The sequence below is a fragment of the Engystomops pustulosus genome, chromosome 1 (genome assembly GCF_040894005.1).
Source record: "Engystomops pustulosus chromosome 1, aEngPut4.maternal, whole genome shotgun sequence".
Classification (NCBI taxonomy): Eukaryota; Metazoa; Chordata; class Amphibia; order Anura; family Leptodactylidae; genus Engystomops; species Engystomops pustulosus.
In genome coordinates, this window is record NC_092411.1 from 116,508,492 (window position 1) to 116,532,986 (window position 24,495).

The 24,495-nt window shown below is 39.2% G+C and overlaps 1 protein-coding gene and 1 long non-coding RNA gene across 2 annotated transcripts; both read right to left on the bottom strand.

Annotated features, from left to right (window-relative positions):
- Positions 1-1,040: 1,040 nt before the first annotated feature.
- On the bottom strand, positions 1,041-16,984 carry LOC140119106 (transmembrane channel-like protein 2-B). Its single transcript, XM_072137811.1, has 11 exons — positions 16,838-16,984; positions 16,470-16,658; positions 15,967-16,146; positions 11,995-12,144; positions 11,505-11,633; positions 10,659-10,726; positions 8,533-8,772; positions 7,058-7,183; positions 5,541-5,619; positions 4,508-4,628; positions 1,041-1,371 (listed from the first exon to the last, which is right to left on the bottom strand). Exons 1-11 carry the CDS (start codon positions 16,982-16,984, stop codon positions 1,169-1,171), a joined length of 1,632 nt encoding a protein of 543 aa, XP_071993912.1. The 3' UTR covers positions 1,041-1,168.
- Positions 16,985-19,845: 2,861 nt separating this feature from the next.
- LOC140083659 (uncharacterized) lies at positions 19,846-24,494 on the bottom strand. Its single transcript, XR_011849945.1, has 3 exons — positions 24,393-24,494; positions 24,212-24,310; positions 19,846-19,982 (listed from the first exon to the last, which is right to left on the bottom strand). It is a non-coding gene; the product is annotated as an uncharacterized lncRNA (long non-coding RNA).
- Position 24,495: the final 1 nt, after the last annotated feature.

The window sequence follows — 24,495 nt, forward strand, 5'->3', positions numbered from 1 at the left end:
TGCCCCGGGATTTTGGCGCACGCCATCGGATTGTGGTGCATCAGCGCTGACATGCATGAAACAAAAATTGGGGGCGTGGCCAATCGGAAAACCAAACGAATTCGGAAAAAACGCAGATTTTTTTTCAAAAAATGTGTCACTTGAAATGTGCTTACCTGCACCCAAGATAGGACGGTGAACTCCGGCAAACACCAGCGGACTTCAGTTCAGCAGCGACACCTGGTGGACATCGGGCGCACTACTTTAGTGAATCTCCGGAAGACCAGAATCCTCGACAGAGAACGCGTCACTGGATCGTGACAGGACCGGGTATGTAAATGTGCCCCAATGTGTTTGCAATCATTCCAGCAGCGGTGGTCATATCCAAGGACAACAATCTCATTCTAAGGGACCATATGACTACATTTATGGGAAATTATCTTCAAACATGTACATTTTTTAATAACATCTAATTGAAGAAATGTAAGTAAATAATTAAATGTCACTGTCCTGATGAGAAAATCCCTTTAAGTTAATCAAACGAGTCACAGAAAAATATCTTTACTTCAGAAAAGTCATATATTCCTTCTTGCAAATGAGCCATTTTCGTTTCACTATAGACTTAATAGCAACTATTTGAATAAAAATCACATCTAAACATATTTGCAAGACAACCCCGATTTGAATCATTAATTTGCTGATCTTACTTTTCTGCAGAAAGCAGAATTGTTGTTCTGTATTTGTCTTATGAGATGGCGTGCATTCAGGGCTGGTTTTAGACAAAATGGGGCCCTGGGAAAAACTAAAAATGTGGCCCCAAAATAAAACTATTTTATAAAACATAGTCAGTAAGAGGCTCCTTTAGCCCGGCACAATAATAACACTTTGTAGTTACACCCAGTAGTGTGGTAAGGCAACCTGTAATATGGGACTGTAGGAGGATTTTATAGGAAATACACAGATGATAGGTAGATTGATGATAGAAGATAAATAAGAAAGAATATAGATTTATAGATGCATACATATAAATACAAATGAGCTTTGTTACTTATTCCCTTTTTTATTATTAAAACTGAAAAAATCAAGAAATTCATTTAATGAAAACTGCAAGTTAATTTGATACATGTTTCACCCTGCTGAAAAAATAGCAAAATAATTTAATAATGAGAACAAAGAGTCGACTGATATTTCAAGTTGTTCGTCCTCTGCCTCTTCCTGGTTGTGCTTTTATGGCATTAACTTGAAGCTTCTGAGTAGATAAGTTTGTCACCACTTTTGGCTGAATAGGTGGTTTTGTAACAGTCACTCGAGGACCATTTTTCAAAGGTGCAGTTGTCTTATCAGGTTTAGAATTAGTTTCATTGTTTGTTTTAGGTTTGAGAGAATTTTCATCTGGAATTGGAAACAGTAGTTATAAAACACATCTTAGGTATCACAATTAAATGGAGAGGTGAAGTGGAATGGAGAGGTGGTTGGGACTGTGCATGCACACAGCTCACCAATGTGAGAAAATACCATAGGCTTGAATTGAGAGCTACCAATATGCCAGAACTCTGTTTTGGAGACAGGTACAATTCACAACAATGGGATCCACAACAATCAGGTATTTAGGACATATCCTATAGATATTTCATAAATACTGAAGATGGGAATACCCCTTTAATATACAGACATGTATATTCTTCAAGAACTTTTTTTAAGTTTTAAGTTGACCTTGGTTGGGGCAAACTATATATACCGTATTTTTTGCCCTATAGGGCGCACCGGACTATAAGGCGCATTAGTCCGATGCGCCTTATATATGTAATAATTACATATATAAGGCGCATCGGACTATAAGGCGCGGGGTCCGGGGGCGTGGCGGAGGTCCGGGGGCGTGGCGGAGACCCGACGTGACGCAGCGACGGGACGCGACGCCGTGACGCGACGGGGAACGCGGGGAAGGTGAGCGGGGAAGGTGAGGGGGAGGTGGAGGAGGGCAGCGGACCATACTTACATAGGTCCCCGCTACCGGAGACAGCAGATCTCCCGCTGGAGATCTGCTGTCTCCGGTAGCGGGGACCTATGTAAGTATGGTCCGCTGCCCTGTGCCCAGCGCCATACATAGGGCGCACCGGACTATAAGGCGCACTTTGGATTTCCACGGAAATCCAATGCTTTTAAGTGCGCCTTATAGTCCGGAAAATACGGTACTCCTCATCAATACAATTTTGCATAAAGTTAACCTTAAATAGTTTTTTTATGCATTGAATCTTGATGATTTAAATGAATCTTGATTTTATGAATTGATATAGTACAAGTACATGGTTTATATTTTGGTGACTGACTAAAATCGCTATAGTAAAGATGGATTATGTTAGAGCAAATAGCAGCACTCCTGCTAATACCTACTAATTGGATATCCCATGCACTGTACCTGACCTTGCTATCTCTAGTCTCACAAAGAAAAATTTAACAAATATATCTGTATATGGTACGGCACCAAAAGGAAAATCCAAATAAATATGTACTAAAAAATATTTGATAAACACTTCTACATAAAAATTCATGAAAATGTAATGGCAATAAATAATACATTTGTCACGCTTTTTTCTTTTCTATAATAGTGCAACACAAGCTAAATTACATCACAAAATTATGTCACAGAAATCAATATTCTATAGTATGAAAATATCCAAAATAACTGCTAAGCGGCATCTTAATCGTAACTAGTAAATCATTCTTGACAAATTCTTAAGATTGCAAGGGCCCTGTCTTTAAAATATTACTTAGCACCCCAATATACAGGCAGTCACCGGGTTACATACAGGATAAGTTCCATAGGTTTGTTCTTAAGTTGAATTTGTATGTAAGTCAAAACTGTATATTTTATAATTGTAACTCCAGACAAATTTTTTTTTGTGCCCCAGTGACAATTGGAGTTTTAACATTTTTTGCTGTAATGAGACCAAGAATTATCAATAAAACTTTATTACAGACACTTTACAGCTGATCATTGCTATAATAAAGTATCCAAAGAGCTTCACCAGAGGTCACAGTGGACAGAGGGGTCCGTCTTTAACTAGGAGTCATCTGTAAGTCTGGTGTCCTTAAGTAGGGCACCGCCTGTATAAGGAATATATGTAGAAGTGATCATATTAGTCACAATAGATTTTTGAGCCAGCTGCTAATAGATTTCTCTCTACATGGACTCATTCATTCTTTTGGGAAGAGTTTGACTTCAATTTCCGATATCCTCTTTCTATAGTGTGACCATTACAGCCACTTTTGTGATATTAGGTACTCTTTGCTTGTAAATATTTTCACTTATAGTATGGAGTGTGTTTAACCCCTTCCCGCCGCAGCCCTTTTACGTTTTTGCGTTTTCATTTTTCACTCCCCACATTCAAAAATCTGTAACTTTTTTAATTTTCCATGTACAGAGCTGTGTTATGGCTTATTTTCTGCGTAACAAACTACACTTCGAAATGGTGATATTTAATATCCCATGCCATGTACTGGGAAGCGGGAAAAAAATTCCAAATGCAGTGAAATTGGTAAAAAAAACGCATTTGTGCTGTATTCTTATGGGCTTGGATTTTACGGATTTCACTGTACACCCCAAATGACATGTCTAATTTATCTTTGGGTCAGTATGATTACGGGGATAACAAATTTATATAGGTTTTAAAATGTTTTCATACATTTAAAAAAATTAAAACCTCCTGTACAAAATTTTTTTGGGGATTTTGCCATCTTCTGGGGCTAATAACTTTTTTTACACTTTGCTATACGGAGCTGTGGGTGCTGTCATTTTTTGCGGATTTTGATGACGTTTACAATGGTATCATTTTTAGGACTGTGTGAACTTTTGATCACTTTTTATAGAAATTTTTATTTTTTTTTAAATAAAATTTAAAATAAATAAATAAAATTAATATACATTTTCGACTTTGGGCGCGATTTTCCGTTACGGGGTTAAACGCAGTGAAAAAACGTTATCATTTTTTGATAGATCGGGCATTTTCTGACGCGGCGATACCTAATGTGTTTATGATTTTTACTGTTTATTTATATTAATATCAGTTCTAGGGAAAGGGGGTTGTTTTGAAGTTTTAGGTAATTTTATTATAATTTTTTTCTGCAATATGCAGCAAAGTCTTACCGGCTATGGAGAGGGCTCTGTCCCTCATACTATAGAATACTGATTTCTGTGATGTAACTTTGTGTTGTAATTTAGCTAGCATTGCACTATCATAGAAAAGAAAATAGTGAAATAAGTGTATTATTTTTTGCCATTATATTTTCATGAATTTTTATGTACAAGTTTTTATTAAATATATTTTCGTACACATTTATTTGGATTTTCCTTTTTGGGTGCCGTACCTTATGTACATAGATGGCTTATGGCAATTCTAACAGAATTTTGTTTCCGATTAATTACATAAAATCATATAAGCACAGTATTATCCTCCATAAGGAGACTACAGAGGGATTATTCTTCGAAAACTTTGTTGGTTACATTGATATCTGCATATCTGATACATACCATTTTCTTCAGTTTTCTTAATTCCATATCTCACACTCGGAGGCAGCAACTCTTCCAAGTCTTTCAATAATTCATTTGTGGAGGCAGTGTTGTTGCGTTTACTTTTCTCATCCTCCCGTTTCTTTTCCATTTTAAAAGCAAAAAAAGTATATAATAAAATACTTAAAGGGGTATTTAGGGAATATGAGCATTTGACACAAAAAAACCATAATACTATCAATAAATGAAAACAACAAAAATCAATTTTCATTAATTACAAAATGGATCTTAAATAGTTTGCTTTTATGATTTATAAAATTTTAGAGTTATCTCTATTATGGCTGCCACAGGATGCTACAACTCCCATGAACTCTCAGTACCAGCACCTCCCTGTCAGGCTCTGCTCCTAGTGATGATCTAACAGACTGCCCAGCTCTGTTACCATAGTAATGATAAATGCCATCAATGCACATTGCCCCACTGAGATGGCATCTCACCACAATGTTAACCATACTGGATGTATCCGATACTTTGCTGGTGTACCATGCACCAGCAGGACATGGTCATCCAGTCCCATACACGAAAAAAAACATATCTCTCCTCCAACTAACAGTCTCATGTAACTACATTGTTCCAGCCCTGAACATGCAGCCCAATGTAAATACATCCTTCCTGTCCCCAGCCTCCTTACATGAAGTCCCACGTAAATGCATCCCTCCTGTCCCTCCAGATTTCTAACTGCAGTGCCAGGTAAATATATACATTTGAATATTAATTATGCTTATTCCTGGAATACCCCTTTAAGTGTCAAAAGGGGAACCATATACACATATCATCTCAATTGAATTGGACTAATCTGTAGCTCTGGTAAACAATGATTATGACTTGCTTCATAAAATAATTATCTATAACAATGTTTTTAGTGGTGTAACAAAACTTTAAGATCATTTCATAACTTTTTGCTGATTTAATCACCAGTGGCATTGTTTGCCCCTTTCCATTGGCCTCAATTATAACAAAGTTATAACAGAGTTATTTCAATATGTTCACATACCCTTTGCATTTTCTTCTTGAATTCAATGTTTGCATTTTTGTACGCCTTTGATATTGCATTAAGGTAATATATAGCTAATCTACAAGAAATAAAATATGTATTAATATTGGTAGTTATTAGTATGAACAAGCACATCATGTATACTCACTTAGTTTAGACATTCAGTTCAATATTTATCTACTTTTTCTATCTGTCTATCTATCGATCTATCTATCTATCATTCAGTCTTTTATTATTTTATATTATTAATGTTTTTTTTAAACATTGGTAAGATGGATCGTAAAAGTGGCTTAAGCTACACAAGTCAACATAGAACTGTGGAAATCTTAATCAGATTGATGGTTTATAGTTACTCATGGAACATGGAAACTATAAAAGTTATTCTCTTTTCAGATGAATGGATGCTACGCCCAGGCAGGGAACTGGGTGTGCCATACATTCAGCTGGAAAGGTGAGCACTTCACGCTCCTTCCCTCTCCGTATGGGGGCATGCCGGGCCATCGTATGGCTAAAGATAGAGCATGCTCTATTTTTTTCAGGAACAGTATAGTATGGTGACACATGTGTGTGCTCATCGTACCGTGCCGTGCACTATGCACTTCTATGGCAGCCATATGCTAGTTGCTGTTCATATGGATAGAATGTGGCTACTATATATGGTCGCCTGAAAGGGCCTTATGACAAGAATGCTGATCTCACCTCTTCATAAAAGTTTTGACTGACTTCTTTCCTGGGATCTAATCATGCTTCTACTACTACAAAGGAAAAGTCATTGGTAGTCAGTCAGTGGGGGGTCTTACATTCACCAATCAGCTGTTATACACTACAGTCAGAGCAGGAAGAACACAGCTTAATTCCTAGTGTACTGGCTGTACTCAGGAACTGTTGGAACTGTTTCTACATTATAGAATTGTATAAAAGCTATGTTTACATTTAAGCTGTCCACTTACCCTACTTCAAGGGCCCCAAGCAAGTCCTGAGACTGTTGCCATCACTTTGCCCAGCTGATCAATCAACTACTGTCATGGGTGTCAGTATTTGGGTGGGACCCATGTCCCAGGTGCACCTACAGCCTGACCCCCATCCCCTCGTTCCAGCGGCAATCCCTGCACTCTGGCGCGCGTATCCCCGCCTCCTTGTGTCTTAAAGACATAGACACAATTGATTATTTTGTCATTTGAGTAACAATTCTCCAGTAGACCATTCTGGCTGCATCTAGTACCATTTACAGCTGCAGTATTACAGCAGAATGCAGAAACACTTTACCATTTGAGGATTCTTTTGCCACACCTGCCGCAGCTCCATGGAGTGTTCCAGCATTCTTGGACAATGCCAAGGTATAGCTACAGAAGATTTTGTAACATTTTGAAGGAATTAGGTTTCCTTTAACATGTTCAAAATGGAGCCCTCTAATACATGGCATAGACCACATTGTTTATGATTTAACATCAGACTAATATCTAAGTTAGTACTGTATAAAAAAGTAAAACTGATCGAATGTATTTAATAAAACTTACGCCATTAGGAGCACAGCTGCTATTACTATCCCTGGATTTGACACATAACCAAACACTTGGGTAATAAAAGGTGGAAAGTCCTTTTCCATTGTCTCTTGAAGAACTTCATACATTCTAGTTTTTCCGCTTCAAGACAGAAATGAAAATTTTAAATCAAAAAACTTTTTGCATTCACTCAACGCTGATAAATATTGTCAGAACATTACATTATCTTTATACTGTATTAGTAGTGAACTCATTTCATCACAAATGCATCACCTATACTTGGACCATTGTAGTTTGTCTTAATAGTCTCCTTTACTGGTGCCTCTAGTTTGGATTCACAATCTATGTGTAAAGCAAATATTGTTAAATTTTCTTAATTGTCTAAAATCTAATTGATAATAAGAGGGCTACATAGTATGTTATCTATAAATACATAATAATATATAAAATATATAGAAATAAAAATATTTACAATAAAAAAAAAAATTCCCTAGTACTTTAAAGGGGTATTCCGGGAATATGAACGTCTGATACAAAAACCCATGATGCTATAAATGAATGAATGTAACACAACTTAATATCAATAATCACAAAATTAAGCTTAAATAGTTTGATTTTATGATTCTCAAAATTTTATGGCCTCTTTAAAGTATGCCGTGTTACCACCAAGATGGCCGCCACTGGAAATTACAAATCCCAAGATCCTTTAGTTCTTAGTAACTCCTCCTCCCTCTTATGCTCTGCTCCCAGTGATGATCTAACAGGTTTTCTTGATCTGTTACCATAGTAATGATGTGTAACTGCCATCACCATAACACTGTCCATACTGGATGCACTGCAACCAACCAACTACAGCCAAACATAGTGGTGATCACATGACCTGCCCAGGCAGATGCAGGACATGTGATGTGGACATGTGACCAGCGGCCACCTTCTGTCCTGTGTTTGCTCCGCAACGGACCGCGCGGAGGAAATTAACGGACTGATTAAAGGGCCAGTAGCATTTTATTTCTTCATTATAGTCTATCTCAACAACATTTTTCTGCTAAGGGGAGCTAAATTTTAAATAACAACTTATTACATATAAGCTTATATTTTATGAATTATTCTGATTCCTGGAATACCCCTTTAAGGAAATCTTTGGATAAAGGACTGTAAAAGAAGCACACTTACATACTGGTGTGTGCCCCTCTGGCAGAATCAGCTCTTTTTCTAGCTTCTTATTTGTGGTCTTTACAAAAATAGACTTTATGAAAAAAAAAAATTATGCAAAACATGGCTCAATTAACATCTATGGAGCCCAGAGCCTTTCAGGCTCATTTACATAATTGTTAAAGCCTTTTTTTTTTGTAAAAAATATGTGCATATGAAACTAAAAGAATAGCAGAAGTTGACCGAGGGGACACACCAACATGTAAGTGTGCTTGGTTATCAATCCTTGATCCTGGTATGTCCTTTAGAAATATGGTAAGAGATAAATATTCACTTACCTGAAAGGTCCACAGTCGAATGATGGAGATATAGTCATTATTGTGTATGCTACAGGCAGCAAGCTCATGAACAGTACGAGCAATAATAAAGCCATGTAGAAATTGTTTGACTTTGAAGCTTTAAATACCCTTTCTTGTGGAACGTTGCTGCTCATAACTGCCCAGCACTGCAAGTACATGGAGGAGAGGAGGCGCAGTACATTTACAACCATCAGTCCAGGGGCATAAAATGTGCCCATCCTGTTTAATAAATGGAAGGTCAGTAAATGGAAGGACAATCCTGTACCAGTGCAATTGACTATAAATATTTGTAAATTGACATAAAGGTAAATTGGCTTTACATGTTTGGAGAAATATCATCCAAAACTACAGTAGAAATGCATGGCCATCTAACATGGCCTCTGTAATTTTCCATTACTGTAGCTCATTGAGGAGGGCAGCATCTTGCAGTCAGAGTTCATATGTCCAAAGTTTTTGAGTGTATATCTATGGGAATGAGGGGTCAGCAGGAAAGGGTGAGCATCTAATATATGTCTTTACAAACCAATAATTTTTATCGCAACGTGACATGTTCATACCAGGGAGAAATGAGTGGTGATGTGACTCCTTATTTATTGATGGTTATTTCACTAGAGCTCAATACGGTTGACATTTATGAATAATATTGTCAGTCCACAAGTCCAGCAACAAATCTCTCCCTTTGGTCTCATAGTAATACCTTTCTGTCCCACTGCTGGATGTCACAAGATGTGACAAGATGTCAAGTGTGATTAGTGATCTCTACAGCAAGATTTCAGAGGCTAGCAGGATGAGATGGTATCAGAGTACTAGTGAGCATACTAAGTTTTTTTTAAAAAAATGTAGATGCTTTAAACTTTTTTGGATTAGGAATTCAAAAATAACAAAAATGTACTTCATTTGTACAATTTAGTACACATTTGCCACTGCTACTTCCTTTGGATTTGCAAATCCAGCAAATGGGAGCAATCCCCTTTAGTTGAAATAAACCACTGCTAAACTGTGGTTCTGAGCACCGATCACTTACATACTGCTACGATGCTGCAGGTAAAGAATCTATATTGCTGATACCTGGAAACTGACTTTTAAAATCCTCATAGTTGAAGAAGTGCTTCTTCCTTTCTCCTCCCTCTCATTCCCATGTAGGAGAGCCGACTCCAGCTGTAAGAGACATGAATAATTATGCATATTGTAAGTGTCCAGGCTGTTGTCCGCTCCCCTCGGACGCTCCACAGATGCTTCACCTGCAGCACCGCAGCACTATGTAAGAAGAAAGATTCTACAATGTGATCATTTGGCCTTCTGGTCTGTAAGGCGAAGAGCGAAGGAGGCTGGTATAATAATTAATAGACTCAGGAGTGAAGTACACAGGAGCTCTTGAGGCTTGTTTGAAAATTCTAAAAGTCCCTTTTCTCGAAAAATAAGCTATTAACAGATAAATAAAGAATGGATCCTGTTTTAGGTAGCACATGCCAACAAATAAGTATGTTTTGGTTAAAACCACTGAATTCATATTGTTGACTTGTTTCTAGTAATTTTTTTTATATACCTCAACACAATCATTTTACTGAGCTCTACAGGCAGGTCTTTCCGCTCCATGACTTGGTTTTTCCTCTGAATTGTATTATCAGATGTAATACTTTATATAGAAATACATGTGTCTTTCCAAATTGTGCCCAATTAACTAAAATTACCATAGGTGTTCTCTAATCAAAATGCAGAAATAATTCAAAGAGGAAAATGGGAGGCCCCAAGCTAAATTTCAAGTGTCTTAGCAAAGAGCCTGAATAAATGCCCTGTATGTTTGATAAATTTTCGGTAATTGAATTCAGATTGATGGGAAAAACCTGATGTTCATTTTTATTACAAATATATTTCAACATGTGAAAAAAGTTAAATGGCCTAAAGATTTTACAAATGTATTGTATTCTTTGTAACCATTGTCCACTATAACCAAAAGATAAGGATCCTGAACAAAGGTAAACCCACCAATAGGAAAATGGGCTTTTAAATCTGGGCCACCCCTTTACATTAGCCAAATGCCTTTCGTTTTTAGTATTTTTTCTTTACTTTATTTATATTAATTGATTAATATAAAGTAAACTTACCATATCATGCCTTGATTAAAAATGAGACCAAGAACATTGCCACTTATATCGAACTCAGCATATGAAGGCTGAATGTAAAAAAAAATTTACGATTATATAAGTTGCAACCAAGTTGCAAGCTTACAACAACAATATTACACATTTTCACTTAACCAAATAATAAAAATTCAGTTTATCTGAAATTCATCCATTGCTTAAATTGGGTTGTCCAGGAATATTTTTTTTTATATATATATCGCTGTGGAGGATTTAAACTCACCTCTCTCAATGCTCCTGTTCAACCACAGCACCACAGAGGCTGGTGGTGATGTCACATCAACAGCCATGTGCCTGCTACAACCTGCAACTGCTGCTGGAGTGAATACATGGTGGTGGTGCCACAGCTAAGCAGGATCACAGGCAGAGGTGTATAAAAGAGAGTTATTATTTTTAAAGCCTCCAAAGAACTTTATAAAAATGTTGAATTCACAGACAACCCTTTAAAGCTTATTCAGCAATTTGAGTAAAAGGAGCTTGGATTTTTAGTGAATTTTTAGTGAATTTCATCGGTCTGTGGTCTATGTGTGGTCTATGGAAGGAAGAAAGGAATGAATGATAGATAGGTAGGTAGATAGATAGATACAAAAAAGCATAGAAATACAAAAGTAATATAGTAATATAGTAAAAAAATAAGTACCGAATAAAAGGCAGCACACGAGAAAGACTTGAAGCTGAAATGTTTCACTTGAGGTAAAATAAACCTCTTTCATATATAGGGAGTGCTGCCTTTTTTGGATTAGATAGATAGATAGATATTCACACAATTTTTTTGAAACATCCATCAATATAGCTATGAAACAAACATACAAATCCAGCCTCCAAATCCCAACACCAGCAGTAATTGAGAAACCTGACAATCACTGCTCGGCCAAAGTCTCCCACAAGAATCATGAGGTAAGTCATCTGTGTGTCTGACACGGTTAGCTTTACAAATTCCTGAAGGAAAAAATGTGAAAACATTTACTGACAGTTTACATAACTTGTGTCTTTATATACAACATTATCATCTAGTAATATCTACTCTTTTTCATCAGCTAGCGCGTACACAGTAAAACAGATTACAAAGCATTGGAGAGGAGTACTCTACTTTTTTCTTTTAGTCTGTGTAGAGGCTGTTATGTTGTATCTCCCCAAAGTCCCCCCAAAATGCCTGTTTTTAAAACAGCTGGTCTGGGAAAACCTGTCATGCTCACCAAAAATAATTCTATCTTTTTAAAGAGTATGAGAGGGAGATTTTGTTGACTGTGGTGTCATGTAAGCAGAATGTGTAAATTTGTAAACTTGATAAATAACTTACTATTCCCACATTTGTTTCCCAGCATGGACCTCTTGGCATATCAGCTGGATGAATGTATGGTGCTGATGTGCTCCCATTACTTAAGGATTCATTATAAAGGCTTGATATCAGTAGCATAGTCTTGTTCTTTATAACGTCTTCCTCTGCTAACTAAAAATAAAGTAACAACAATAACAATGTCAGCAAATGTACAAAAAGACCAAATACACGTTACAAAAAAAGTTTGGTAGTAAAGGAGTATTGCAAGTATATGAATGTGTGATACAAAAACCCATAATGCTATAAATAAATGAATACAACAAAACTAAATTTCATTAATCACAAAATGGAGCTGCCACAGGAAACTACAACTCACAGGAGCCCTCAGCTCTCAGTAACAGTTCCTCCCTCTCATGCTCTGCTCTCAGTGATGATCTTACAGACTGTCCTGCTCTGTTAGTATAGTAATGATATGTGTGTAACTGCCTTCACCACACCAATACTGGATGTTCCCCATGCATTACTGGCACACCAGGCGCCAGCACGTGATACATCTATATCACTATGATCTTCCGTGTGCTGATTTCCTCCATGTACACCATCATCATCCAGTCCCCTCATGTACAACCCGCCCCCCCCAAAAAAATACAGTGGTATGTAAAACACAAACTCTCCTTTAAAAGCTTCTGTCAGGCATTTGTCATGGTTGCTTTCTTCCACAAACAGACCACACAGGACTACCGTTTGTGCCATAGAAAACTTTATGTAGCTGAGTTGCAATACCATGTATTACCTGTTTATAGAAGAAAGCAAACATGTTTTTTCAAATACAGGACAACCCTTTTAAATCCATCAATAAGCAAAGTTTTAAAAAAATGCACCTGTCCAACATACAGTGATACATATAGCGTGTTCCCTGATTCCTTCCAACATATTCCCATATAAATGTGTCCCTTCTGCCCCCCAGCTTCCTAACATGCTGTCTCATGTAAATGCATCCCTCCTGTCCCCCAGCCTACTAACATGCTGTCCTGTTTCACACACCTTCACTTTTCTCCTCCATGAACTGACCCCTCTATTGATGGCTTTGTGCCCTCAGTGACATCAAATCTACGGCAACCAGCTACAGTCAAACATAGAGATGATCACATGACCTTCTCAGGCAGATGCTTGATATGGGATGTGAACATGTGACCAGCAACCAGTTCTGTGTCAGCTCCACTGGGACAAAATCAATGGACTGATTAAAGTGCCAGTAGCATTATATTTCTTCATTACAGTGTATGTCCACAACATTTCTTTTTACAGAGGGGAACGAAATTGTAAATTTCTGGAATACCCCTTTAAGTAAAAGTCAATAATGCCAAATAATAATTTTTTATTTATAACAAAGTAAAATGAAGCGTTATTTACTTTTGAAGGCCATTTACACCTTTGATGCAATGTTTAATGGGAAACCAAGAAACTTTTACCTGGTCTTCAATTTGTGTCCTATACAGATACTAATCAGAATTTAATTACACACAATAAAGAATATTAATGTTTTACCCTTTTCAATCTGTATTTAACTTCTGGCTAACAGATGGATTTTCCTTGCAAATCAGATAAACTGTATCCAAAAATGTTAGAATACAGTTTGTAAATATACAGAAATGAACAAGCTGTAAAATAGTCCTTTTTACAAGGATTGAAAGGATTTTTTTGGAAAGGAATTGTAGAATTGTTGTCCTCTGCATCAATTTGGAATACAGTCTTTTTATCTTTGCAAATTGGCTTCTCTGAGCACTAGGACTGGGGTCGTGCCTGTAGGTGCACCAATTTTATAATTACTATTCTTGAGGGGTATATCTCAAGATAACATTTCTCAAGAGAGAGCAATCCGTGAAAGAAGAGATGCTGAGAGGTCAAAAAAAGATGAAAATTACCTGGTCATACACATAGTATTTTAAGAAGCTTATATTTAGAAAAATAAATGTAATCTTTCTGTAAAATGACAGTTCATTAAAAAATAGGAAAATATCTGGAAAACTTGTAAAGTGCCCTACACACTAGTGTTTTGCGTTGTGGCAGACTGCCCTTAACACAATACTCCCTACGTATATGGTCTACTCACATAATGCCTGTATGGAGAGGGCTCACGGGCTCCATTCTCAGAGGGTAATTGCCCTTAAAACACACATTGGGGCAGATGGACTATCGTCTCTGCGCCTTAAAAATGCTGGACCCTTTGGGTTTTTTTGGCGCAGAATTGTTACGGATCATTTATAATGAGTTTGCTCCAGGAAGAACAGATGCTTCCGACTATCCAGACTCTTCCTTTTTTTGGCGCAAGTGGGCATGGCCTAACTTTTCCACATTATCTGTCACATTTATGTGTATTTTTTCAGCATTTTTAGGCACAAATTTTGATGCACAAAAGACCAGGAAAAAAATGGTCAGAGAGCAAAATTAAGCCGCAGTCCATGTAAGTTTTTGGCGCACATCTCATTGATGTCAGCATTTTTATGGCACACGATTGATTATTACCGTCTACCCATTATTTACTTACAGCCATGCGCCACTTTAATACATTGGGCTGTGTTTTCCGGAGACTGATCTCCGATGCCGACAGTCGTGCTTGCACCAGAATTAGCATTGATCACTATTATTATTATTTTTTTTTTAAACCCTTTTAAAAGAGCATTGGAGCTGCCATATTGGCTCTGATAACCATCTCCCTTCATGTCATACGACATGGTGGCCTGAGGGCAGCTAACACTTGCTGATAAAGAAGCTGACATTGCTGTTAAGCTACGATCACTAAAAGTCTGTGTCAGCACCTGTCCAGCAATTGCGCAACCACAACCAGGCTTGGCGCTAGCTGTCAGACTAGGTAGGTGGTGGCAAACTCACCCTGCGACGTCCCTGCGGGCTAAGGCCCTGCCTAAAGCAGATAAACCGCCCTGGTAAGGGTGAACCCACTATGACAGGGGAAACCTACTTTGTCTGGCAGCTGCTGGATGGTGGAGCGGACAGGTAACCGGGATACTGATATAGGTCAGTGTTCACACTGGTAACAGAAACCGACACAAGACAGACAGGAAGGTGGGGTCACACTAGGAGATAAACGATACTGAGGGACAAACAACAAATACAGACAGACAAGCGAAGTCAAACAAACCGGGTCAAAAACCAAGATGGCGGCAAAGGTACAGATTCGTATAGCACATAGAATGGTCAGTAGGCAAAGCAGAAGTCAGTACACAGAATAGCAAGAAACACAATAGCAAGAGCACCAGATACACAGAAAGACTGCAATAACCAGCCCCAAATGAAGGGGCTGAGCAGAATATAAGGCAGTAATGGACACTGCCTCCAGCACTGACTGGCTCAGCCGTCCATCACTCAAACCGCAGCTGCAGGCAAAATGAGTTCAGAGACACACCCAGCATTCCCAGGATCAGAAATGCAGCTGTCAATCACAGGCAGCTCTGGGTGTGGTTTTCCAGCAAGAAGCCTGAAACCTGATATTATCAGTACAATTTGCGAGTCCTGACAGTCTGTTTTTCTTCACTCATGAAAAAATAATTTGATTGTCAAAATACCATCAATGAATACTTTAACTTGTCCCAAAAAATGATGCCAGACTCTATACTATGAACTCCATAAAGTTATGGGTGACAATATTAAACATACTGCAAATTATATAAATTTGGTAACTCTGATCATACTGATCCACAGAATAAAGAGTTTTTTGGGGCAAATTCACTGCATATGGAACTTTTTCCGGCTTTCCACTACATTGCATGGAAGATTCAATTGTGCCAGTGGGACGTACAGCTTGTCACAAAATAAAGTCCTTAAAGGGAACTGTAACCAGAAAAAGATTGTGGCTTTTGGAGTGCAAAGACCAGAATACTAACACACATAAAAAGATAGGGTCCGAGTTAATGTTAATGTTTAAAGTTAATGTTTTGCTAATATTTTGCATAATTTGTTCATTTTCACCCGTACCTTGCTATTGACATCATCAATCAAAGCCAGCAAAAACGTATAAAGATTTCCGAGAAAGAGTGCAAAAATCCGCCCAAGTTGCCACTTTAAAGCCCGTCTCGGATGATAATTTTCCATAGCGGCAATTGTTTCAAATAGTGGAGGGCAAAACATTGACAGCAGGTTCATTACAATTTCTATCTGCAAATAAATTACACATTTAATTTTAAAAACCACAACGCTGCATAGGCATCCATAAATTGTGCTTTTGTTATAGTAAGGTTTCTCTTTTTTGAATTATTGTTAAAAGAAAAATATATACTAATAAAGAATTGAATAAAAAAATAGAACAAAAGATACACTTGGATACTGGCATTAACATGTAGCAGATAAACATTTTTTTAAAGCTATTAAAATGAGCAGCTGATTAGTTGGGTGGGGTGTTGATAGACCGCTCTATGATCAGTAGGTTTTAAAGTAAAAATCTGATTCTTCATTGGAATAAATTAAATAATAATTTATACCTCATTGTTTTGATACCAGCTTGGGTTATCCAGCTTTTTGAATTCCTGTGATCGCTTTACAACAAAATAAATGAGATACCCACTTCCGCCCAGACAGATGGTAATCATTACATTAGCAAGAACAATTAGAAACCTCCGAAGATGAACGTTTTCTTCCTTTGTGTTCTCCTGTTCATCTACAATAGATTCCTGATGGAAACATAAATCTATTGTTATTTTCTTGATGCTGGGAGACATGGAGGAGCAGGAGTTACACTCACATTTTGATTGTGTAATGATTTACTTAAATTCTGGAAAAATCTATGAAAATATATTATTAACTACAATAAACCCCAAAAAACAAATGATGAAAACATAAAAGTAAATACCTTAAAGGTTGTTGTAATTGATGCAAATTTGTTGTCAGCTGTTTCCGGGTTCCCAATAAGATAATCCCAACTGGTAAACATTTTCCAGCTGAATGTAAAATTATCATCATCTCCATCTGATGTGCTTTCATTTATATTCTTGGCCATTCTAAGAATTGGAAATTGAGAAAAATAAATTAAAGGAACCTGTCAGCTCTCACTTATTTTGACATAACTAGCTTTTAGAGCAGTTCACAAAGATTCCATTCTTGTTACCCATGAATCAATTGCTGCAAAATCACACTTTCGTTATAACGCTATAGTCTGGGGAAGCTGACCATTACTCACAGGCAGGGACTAACTTAGTCATAGTGTAAGGGACAGTTTTCCCTTCCTGTTTCCCTAGTTCTTGCTGCTCTCTCTACATGTTTTTTTGCATCTGTGTAAACAGTGACAATATCAATGAGTAACCAATAAGGTTTAGGTGTGAGCCCAACAGCGGTACCTATACAGGGACTCCAACTGATTTTCATGACAGCCAGTAACCCCTCAGGGGCTTCCGGGTATTCAGCATTGCCCATTAAAGCCTGCAGTATTTTACACAGTCTTTAGTATACTGAATTAATGATTCAAACAACCCTGGGGTCCTCAAAATATGTAAAAAAAATGTAAAAAATTATAAGCAACCTCTTAGGACAATGGCAAAAAAATGTCTAAATGTCCAAATTGTCATGTTTTTCTATATTGACACCCATAAAAAATTTGCAAAATGATCAGCTGTAAAGGGTATGTAATGAAGTTATTTTTGATAATCCTTCCCACTACAGAATTTTGCCTGTAGTTACAATTATAAAATATACCTGTTCCGAATTACATACAAATTCCACATACAAACCTAAAGAACCTATTTAGTAGATAACCAAACCAATTAATTTGGTATCTCCATTATGCAGAAAGAATAAAGCAGATGTATCCTATGGATTGCACACTGAAAACTTTAAAAACAACCCTGCTACTACCGTGTTTCCCAAAAAATAAGACAGTGTCTTATATTATTTCTTGCTATAGGTTTTATATTCAGCAGATGTTTTATTTTTCCATGAAGAAGAATTCAAATTTCCTGTTGAAAAAAAAATCTACTTTTCTAACACCATTATAACTCTCCAAACTCTGAATTTCATGCTTCATTTCTTGTGACTCCATTTCTATTGGAATCATTGGCCCCAATCTCTCGTGTTTAGCACTTTCCTTAAATGAGCCCTTCTTGTCCAGGTAGCTGCTTGCATTGCATTTGCAGTACAACAGTCGGTGATTTTATTCCGTGAATTCTTCCTCCATGTCACAACCTCTTACAGTATCTAAATGATCTACTAATATTAATGTATGGCGTGGGGGGAGCTGTGGCAATGACTGCTGCTAGGTCTTATTTTCAGGGAAGGCCTTATATTTCTGAGATTGAGCAAAATTGTATTACCATATATTCCGGCGTATAAGACGACCTGGTGTATAAGACGACCCCCCTACTTTCCTGTTAAAATATAGAGTTTAAGATATATTCGCCGTATAAGACTACCCCTTTTCCAACGCATACAAAACACAGGTAAAAATTAAAAAAAAAACAGATTTGAATTTAACATGGTCCTTTTTTTAATGTAAATTCTTATGACATGCAGGTATATAGCAGGAAAACTGTCGCTCATAAACATAAGGCATACAACAATAACATTACCAATACAGCACAGCCCCCAGTAGTATACAGCCTGTCCCCAGTAGTATACAGCCTGCCCCCAGTAGTATACAGCACAGCCCCCAGTAGTATACAGCACAGCCCCCAGTAGTATACAGCACAGCCCCCAGTAGTATACAGCACTGCCCCCAGTAGTATACAGCACAGCCCCCAGCAGTATACAGCACAGCCCCCAGTAGTATACAGCACTGCCCCCAGTAGTATACAGCACAGCCCCAAGTAGTATACAGCACAGCCCCCAGTAGTATACAGCCCAGCCCAGCATTAAAAATAAAAAAAAAACTTATATACTCACCCTCCGGTGGCCCCGATGTGCTGCGCTGCTCCCCCGATGTCTGCGCGGCTCGTCTTCAGTGTTCCACGCCGTCTTCTTTCTTCTGCCGGGCGCCGCCATTGATCTTCCCCGGCAGGCGCCTAGTATGACGCGCCGCTGCTGACGTCATACTAGGCGCCGCCCGGGGAAAAGCATGGCGGCGCCCAGCAGAAGAAAGAAGACGGCGCGGAAGACTGAAGACGAGCCGCGCGGACATTGGGGCCAACGGAGGGTGAGTATGCGCCCCGATGTCTTTTTGAGGCTGCCGGCAGCTTTTTGAGGCTGCCGGCAGCCATCGCTGTGCAAACACCCGCGATCGGTGCTAGCACCGATCGCGGGTGTTACCGGTAAGCCTTTGCTGCAATATGCAGCAAAGACTTACCGGCTATGGAGAGGGCTCAGCCCGTGAGCCCTCTCCATGCACCGGGACCCGACCGCCGCCGTATAAGATGATTACCGGCGTATAAGACGACCCCAGAGAAGACAGAAGATTTTTCTGTCTTCAAAAGTCGTCTTATACGCCGATATATACGGTAGGTCTTATTTTCAGAGGATGTCCTATTTTAGGGGAAACAGGGTAAATAGAACCACTGTATTTCGTTGTCAGTTCCATTGCATTTTTTTTATAGTTCTTTCCCACCTTCCAGTACATGGAACAGAATACTACATATTACATGCTGCCACTTGAAAGTAAAATTTGTTGCACAGAAAATAGTTATATAAATGGTAGACTAGAAAAGACAAAGCTTTTGAAATGCAGGAAGTAAAATACACTAATGCAAACATGCAAAAAGAGCCTGGTCCGTGAAGGGTGAAAGAAAAAGTATTAAGCATTGATTGATAAACTATTGGTAAAAGCATCTCTAAAATGTCTGCATAATTGGAAAAAAAAACGATGACTAATGTGTTTTCCATTCTATGCATTCATTTTTCTGTCATTCAAAAAGCAAAAGTGGTACTTACGTCCTTATCACAACTATTAAGCTGTATCCAAAGACACCTACTCCGCATAGAAAGTATGCCAATGGAAGCCTGTACTGCAGGGGTCCAGTTGTTCTCTGATTATTGTAATAACCATAGAATAGAAGTGAATATTTTAAAGCACCCTGTAAAATATTAAACATATTTTAATTTGCATGCATTAAACTTAGTTATACTCTTGTATGAACACCAGTGATTTGCATGTCAATGGTATATAATGAACTTAAAGGACACCTGTCATCAGGTCACTTTAACTAATTCTGTCACAATAAATTGTAAGAGCAGTTCACGAGGATTCCATCCCAACCTTTATCTAGTTAATTCATACATTCATCATTGAAAAATCTTATTTTCTTTATTATGCAGATGGAGAGAGAAAGTCCCCCATTTTACCCCTCCCTTCTCCTCTCATGTCTGTGTTGTCACAGGTGCTCCCATGACCCTTATCGCAGGTCGTGGATTCACCCATGCCCCTCGCTACCCGCTCGTCTCCAAAGGCACGCACGCACCGGCACTCATAGATTTAGAGGGCCAGCACACTGCTGATTGCCACTGATCATTTCCTGGATTTAAATAAAAACCGTCATCTCTCAGCATTCCCCGCCGGATCTTCGTGACATTGAGAAAACTTCTTTCCCATCCTTGCGCTAGTGTTTGGATATCCGGTTGTGACCCCGGTTCTGTGTTTGACTCTGATCCTGTTCCGCCTGTCCTGACCTCCTGCTTTGTTCCTGACGTTGATCCTTGCTGCCAGGGCCGGATCAAAGGAGGGGCTCCTGGGGCTCTAGCCCCGGGGCCCCCACCACTTTCACTTTTTAAGGGGCCCCCACCAGTTTCCGACAGTCAGTCGATCATTACATGCTGCTTCCAAAACAGTGCATCAGCAATCTCCCCCAGCGATGGCAGCTGTGCCTTCAGTGGCCGGTGGCTGCCTGAAGAGCGAGGAAGAGCATCATGGGATCACTGGAAGGGAAGGTGAGGGTAAGTATGAAGTTTATTATTTTGTGGCCATTTTCTACAGGGGACTGGCAGCTAAATTCTACGGGGGGCTTGTGGGTGTATACTACAGGGAGCTGGTGGCTGTATTCTACAGGGGACTGGTGGATGTATTCTACAGGGGGCTGCAGGCTATAAACTACAGATTCTGGCAGGCTATATACTAAAGAGTCTAGCAGGCTTTATACTTCCAAAAACATTGTTGGAAGGGCCCCCACCAGTTTGTGCCCAGGGGCCCCCACCACCCTTAATCCGGCCCTGCTTGCTGCCTATCTCGAACTCTTGCCTGTCCCACGAGTTTTTCTGACGATTCTGTACCTTGCCTTGGCTGACAGTGTGGACAAAGTCACACGTGGCTGCCAGAACCAGGAAGGACATCGAGGAGCAAGCACCAGGAGTGTCACATCATTATACAGGCTGTTAGTCATGTGTAAAGGAGTATCTCATACACACACAGGCTGCAGGGGGCGTGACAGCCACAACCTGGAAGCACATAGAGGAGCCAGTACCATGATTGTCACATGATTATACAGGCTGTCAGTCATGTGTATAGGAGTATCTCATACACAGAGGCTGCAGGGGGAATGGCAGCCAGAACCTGGAAGCATATAGCAGAGTGTCACATCATTATATATGATGTCTGTCATTTGCTTAGGGGCATCTCATACATACACAGACTGCACGGGGCACCAGCACCAGGTAAAAATCACATAGAACAAATAAAAATAAATGCTGTTGGGCCTGTGGGAAAATTAGGGACTTAGTCCATATGTGGTAGTCCTTTCTGATAGTAGCTTAATTTTTGGCCACTTTGCCTTGATTTTTAGGGTCTTAGAGGTTAAGGTGAACCCAACTATTGAACTAGCCTTATAACAACAGGTTCAGAAAATCCTCTGAAAATTATGAGGTTTATTCCATATATTTTAATAGCTGCTAGACAAATAATCACTGCAAAGTGAAAAACGTATTCATGTACTATGAGTTCATTATTCCTAGGTAACGCAAACACTTTCGATCCATTAAAGAGAGATGGGAAGATTGGGAGAAATCCTCATTTCTGTCAGGATCAGTAGTAGTGGATCCTCTCTACCACTGCGGACGATGATGTAAGCCAACATCTGGGACTGGAGTCTAAGTGGTACCCGGTTTTCACCAGAGCTTGCCACAAAGCAGGTTGGACTTGTTGCGGCGTGGTACCACCAGGTCGTTCCACAGGCGCAACTTTGTCCATGGTGGCAGCCAAGGGGGAGTAAAGAATCGTAAGGCAAACTTGGGGTCCAAATACAAAACAGTACCTTGTCCAGCAGGTTGGAAGTCCTCAGAACATGTTTTTATAGGTTGGTAACGTTGCTTTATATCTTCAAAAATGACCTTTACTTTTGCCCAAGATGCAATCAAGGCGGTGGGCTGCCTCCTGTCAGCCGACGCCACTGCACACCCCGCATCCTCCATCCTACATCATTCTCCTGCTGGAGTTCCCGCACATGCATAGTATGCATGAGATATCTGACAGGTAAGCACAGGGATAAAGTTGAGAACTCTTTCAATTCAGACTGATGTCAGATGGAGGAGGCGTAATTTTTGGAGCTATGAAGCAATATTGGTCACCATGGGGCACTTCCAACCTTCGGCACAAGGTGCTGTTTGTAGAAATGGAGGGGTACACTTGGTGACAGGTTCCCTTTAACCCTTTAAGAACCAGGCCCCTTTTTGTTTTTGCGTCTTTATTTTTCACTCCCCATCTTCAAAAATCTTTTTTCTTTTTTATTTTTCCAGGTAAAGAGCTGTGTATGTGATTGATCCTACCATAAACTGCCAAGCTATGTATGGCAGTATATCGGGACTTAGCACACCATCTATTATAATGTGCAAATCGCACATTGTAATATATAGCCTAGATCATGATAGCCTCGGATCTTTGTGTGACCCGAGGCTGTCATGGCAACAAATCGCCACTCCCCGATGGCGCCCGTTAGCCGCCGGCAGCTTTGCTCCCGGGGATTAAAGGGTTAGCACCAATCGTGGGTGTTAGTGATGGGCGTTTGCTTCATTGTGAAGCAAAAGCCCGGTGAGTATGAAGAGGGCTCAGCCCGTGAGCCCTCTTCATACTCTCCCATGCGCATCAAGACGTAAGGGTATATCTTATTGCGCTATGGGGGTTAATATATATTAGAGAAATATATACTGAATAGTGACAAGTAACAAGGTTGTGGTAACGTACTGAAATGGTAACAGACTAGATCCCAGTACAATAATAACTACAGTGAAAACTCAGCACTCAAAATAGCCTGTCTTTATTTTAGAGGTCAGCTAATGTTAGTGTCCAGTATGAATAGTATATTTCCCTAGCTGCCTAGTAAAGCAGTTATTAATGAAATATCCACGCAGATGGCCTCTTTACAGAAATGCCCACAGCAGAGTCCCCCTTTGCTGTGGAATTTTAGTGAAGGGGGACTATGCTGTGGAAAAATCATTAAAGGGGGACTCTGTTGTGGAATTTTAGTAAAGGGGGACTCTGCTGTGGAAAAATCATTAGATTCCCCCTTTACTGAAATGTCCACCGCAAAATCTCCCTTTACTGAAATGTCCACAGCAGAGGCCCCTTTAATGAAATGCCTATAGCAGGTGCCACCTTTAATTAAATGTCTTCAGCAGGTGCCCCCCTTTATGAAATGTCCACAGCAGATGCCCCCCCTTAATAAAATGTCCACAGCACATTCCCCCAATTAATAACATGTCCACAGCACATACTCCCTTTAGATAAATACCCCCCTCATTAATGAGATGATCACAGACAGCAGGGTCCTCTTGTAAAAAATTATATATTTATACTTATCTTCTGCTTTTTCTCCCGTGGCTCTGTCTTCTCCTACCGCCTTCCTGTATTCCTCTTCCTCCCTGCATGGCGCATACACTATGACATCATGCAGCCGCAACATTGCTGCATCATAGTTTATGTTCCCTGGCCAAAAGAGGAGAAGACAGAGCTGGGAGACCGGGGAGAAGAAGCCTGAAGGTGAATATCGACTTTTGTTTTTTATTATATTGATGGCGGATCTTCATATAGGGCCCGCTTATGCAAACCAAAGGCGCCGGGCACCCGCCCATACCACCTATATGAAGATTTGCCATTGGGGTGGAGTACCATTTCAGTACCCTATTCTGCAGCAGCACACTGGCTCACAAAATTCTTGTGTGTGAGAGTTGTAAAAATATCCAGTATTATTAAATCAATATTAGTACAAAGACTAACCATCAGTGTTATATGGATTACAATTATTTGTGCTTAACAGATGTCTTGAATATTAGAACATTTAAAAATCTGACCCATTATTCATATGAAGAGAAATTACTTTACCCCAAACTCACTGAGCACCCCATAATTCATAGAAGTTGCTTGTTCATCTCTGGGTATCGTCTTCCTTGGAATACTTCCAGTAGGTAGTCCCATCAATAACTATGGCAAAAATCATAGTAATGCTTAAAACCTATGTAACATAAAGCATATTCTTAAATGTATTCTATTTTTAGTACATTACCTCAGGAATGACAATCAGTCCCAGCACCATGCATAGGAGAACTAAGTTAACACCATATAGCCACCTAAGAAATATGAAATAAGATGCCACGGATGATCCAAAG

Excerpts from the sequence above, each read along its gene's own strand:
- LOC140119106 (XM_072137811.1), bottom strand. The coding sequence starts at position 16,984 with ATGGCCAAGAATATAAATGAAAGCACATCAGATGGAGATGATGATAAT. Across the intron at positions 16,659-16,837 it reads CAATTACAACAACCTTTAAG|GAATCTATTGTAGATGAACA; the intron begins GTATTTACTTTT and ends TGTTTCCATCAG. Across the intron at positions 10,727-11,504 it reads GGGATTTGGAGGCTGGATTT|CCTTCATATGCTGAGTTCGA; the intron begins GTATGTTTGTTT and ends TTTTACATTCAG.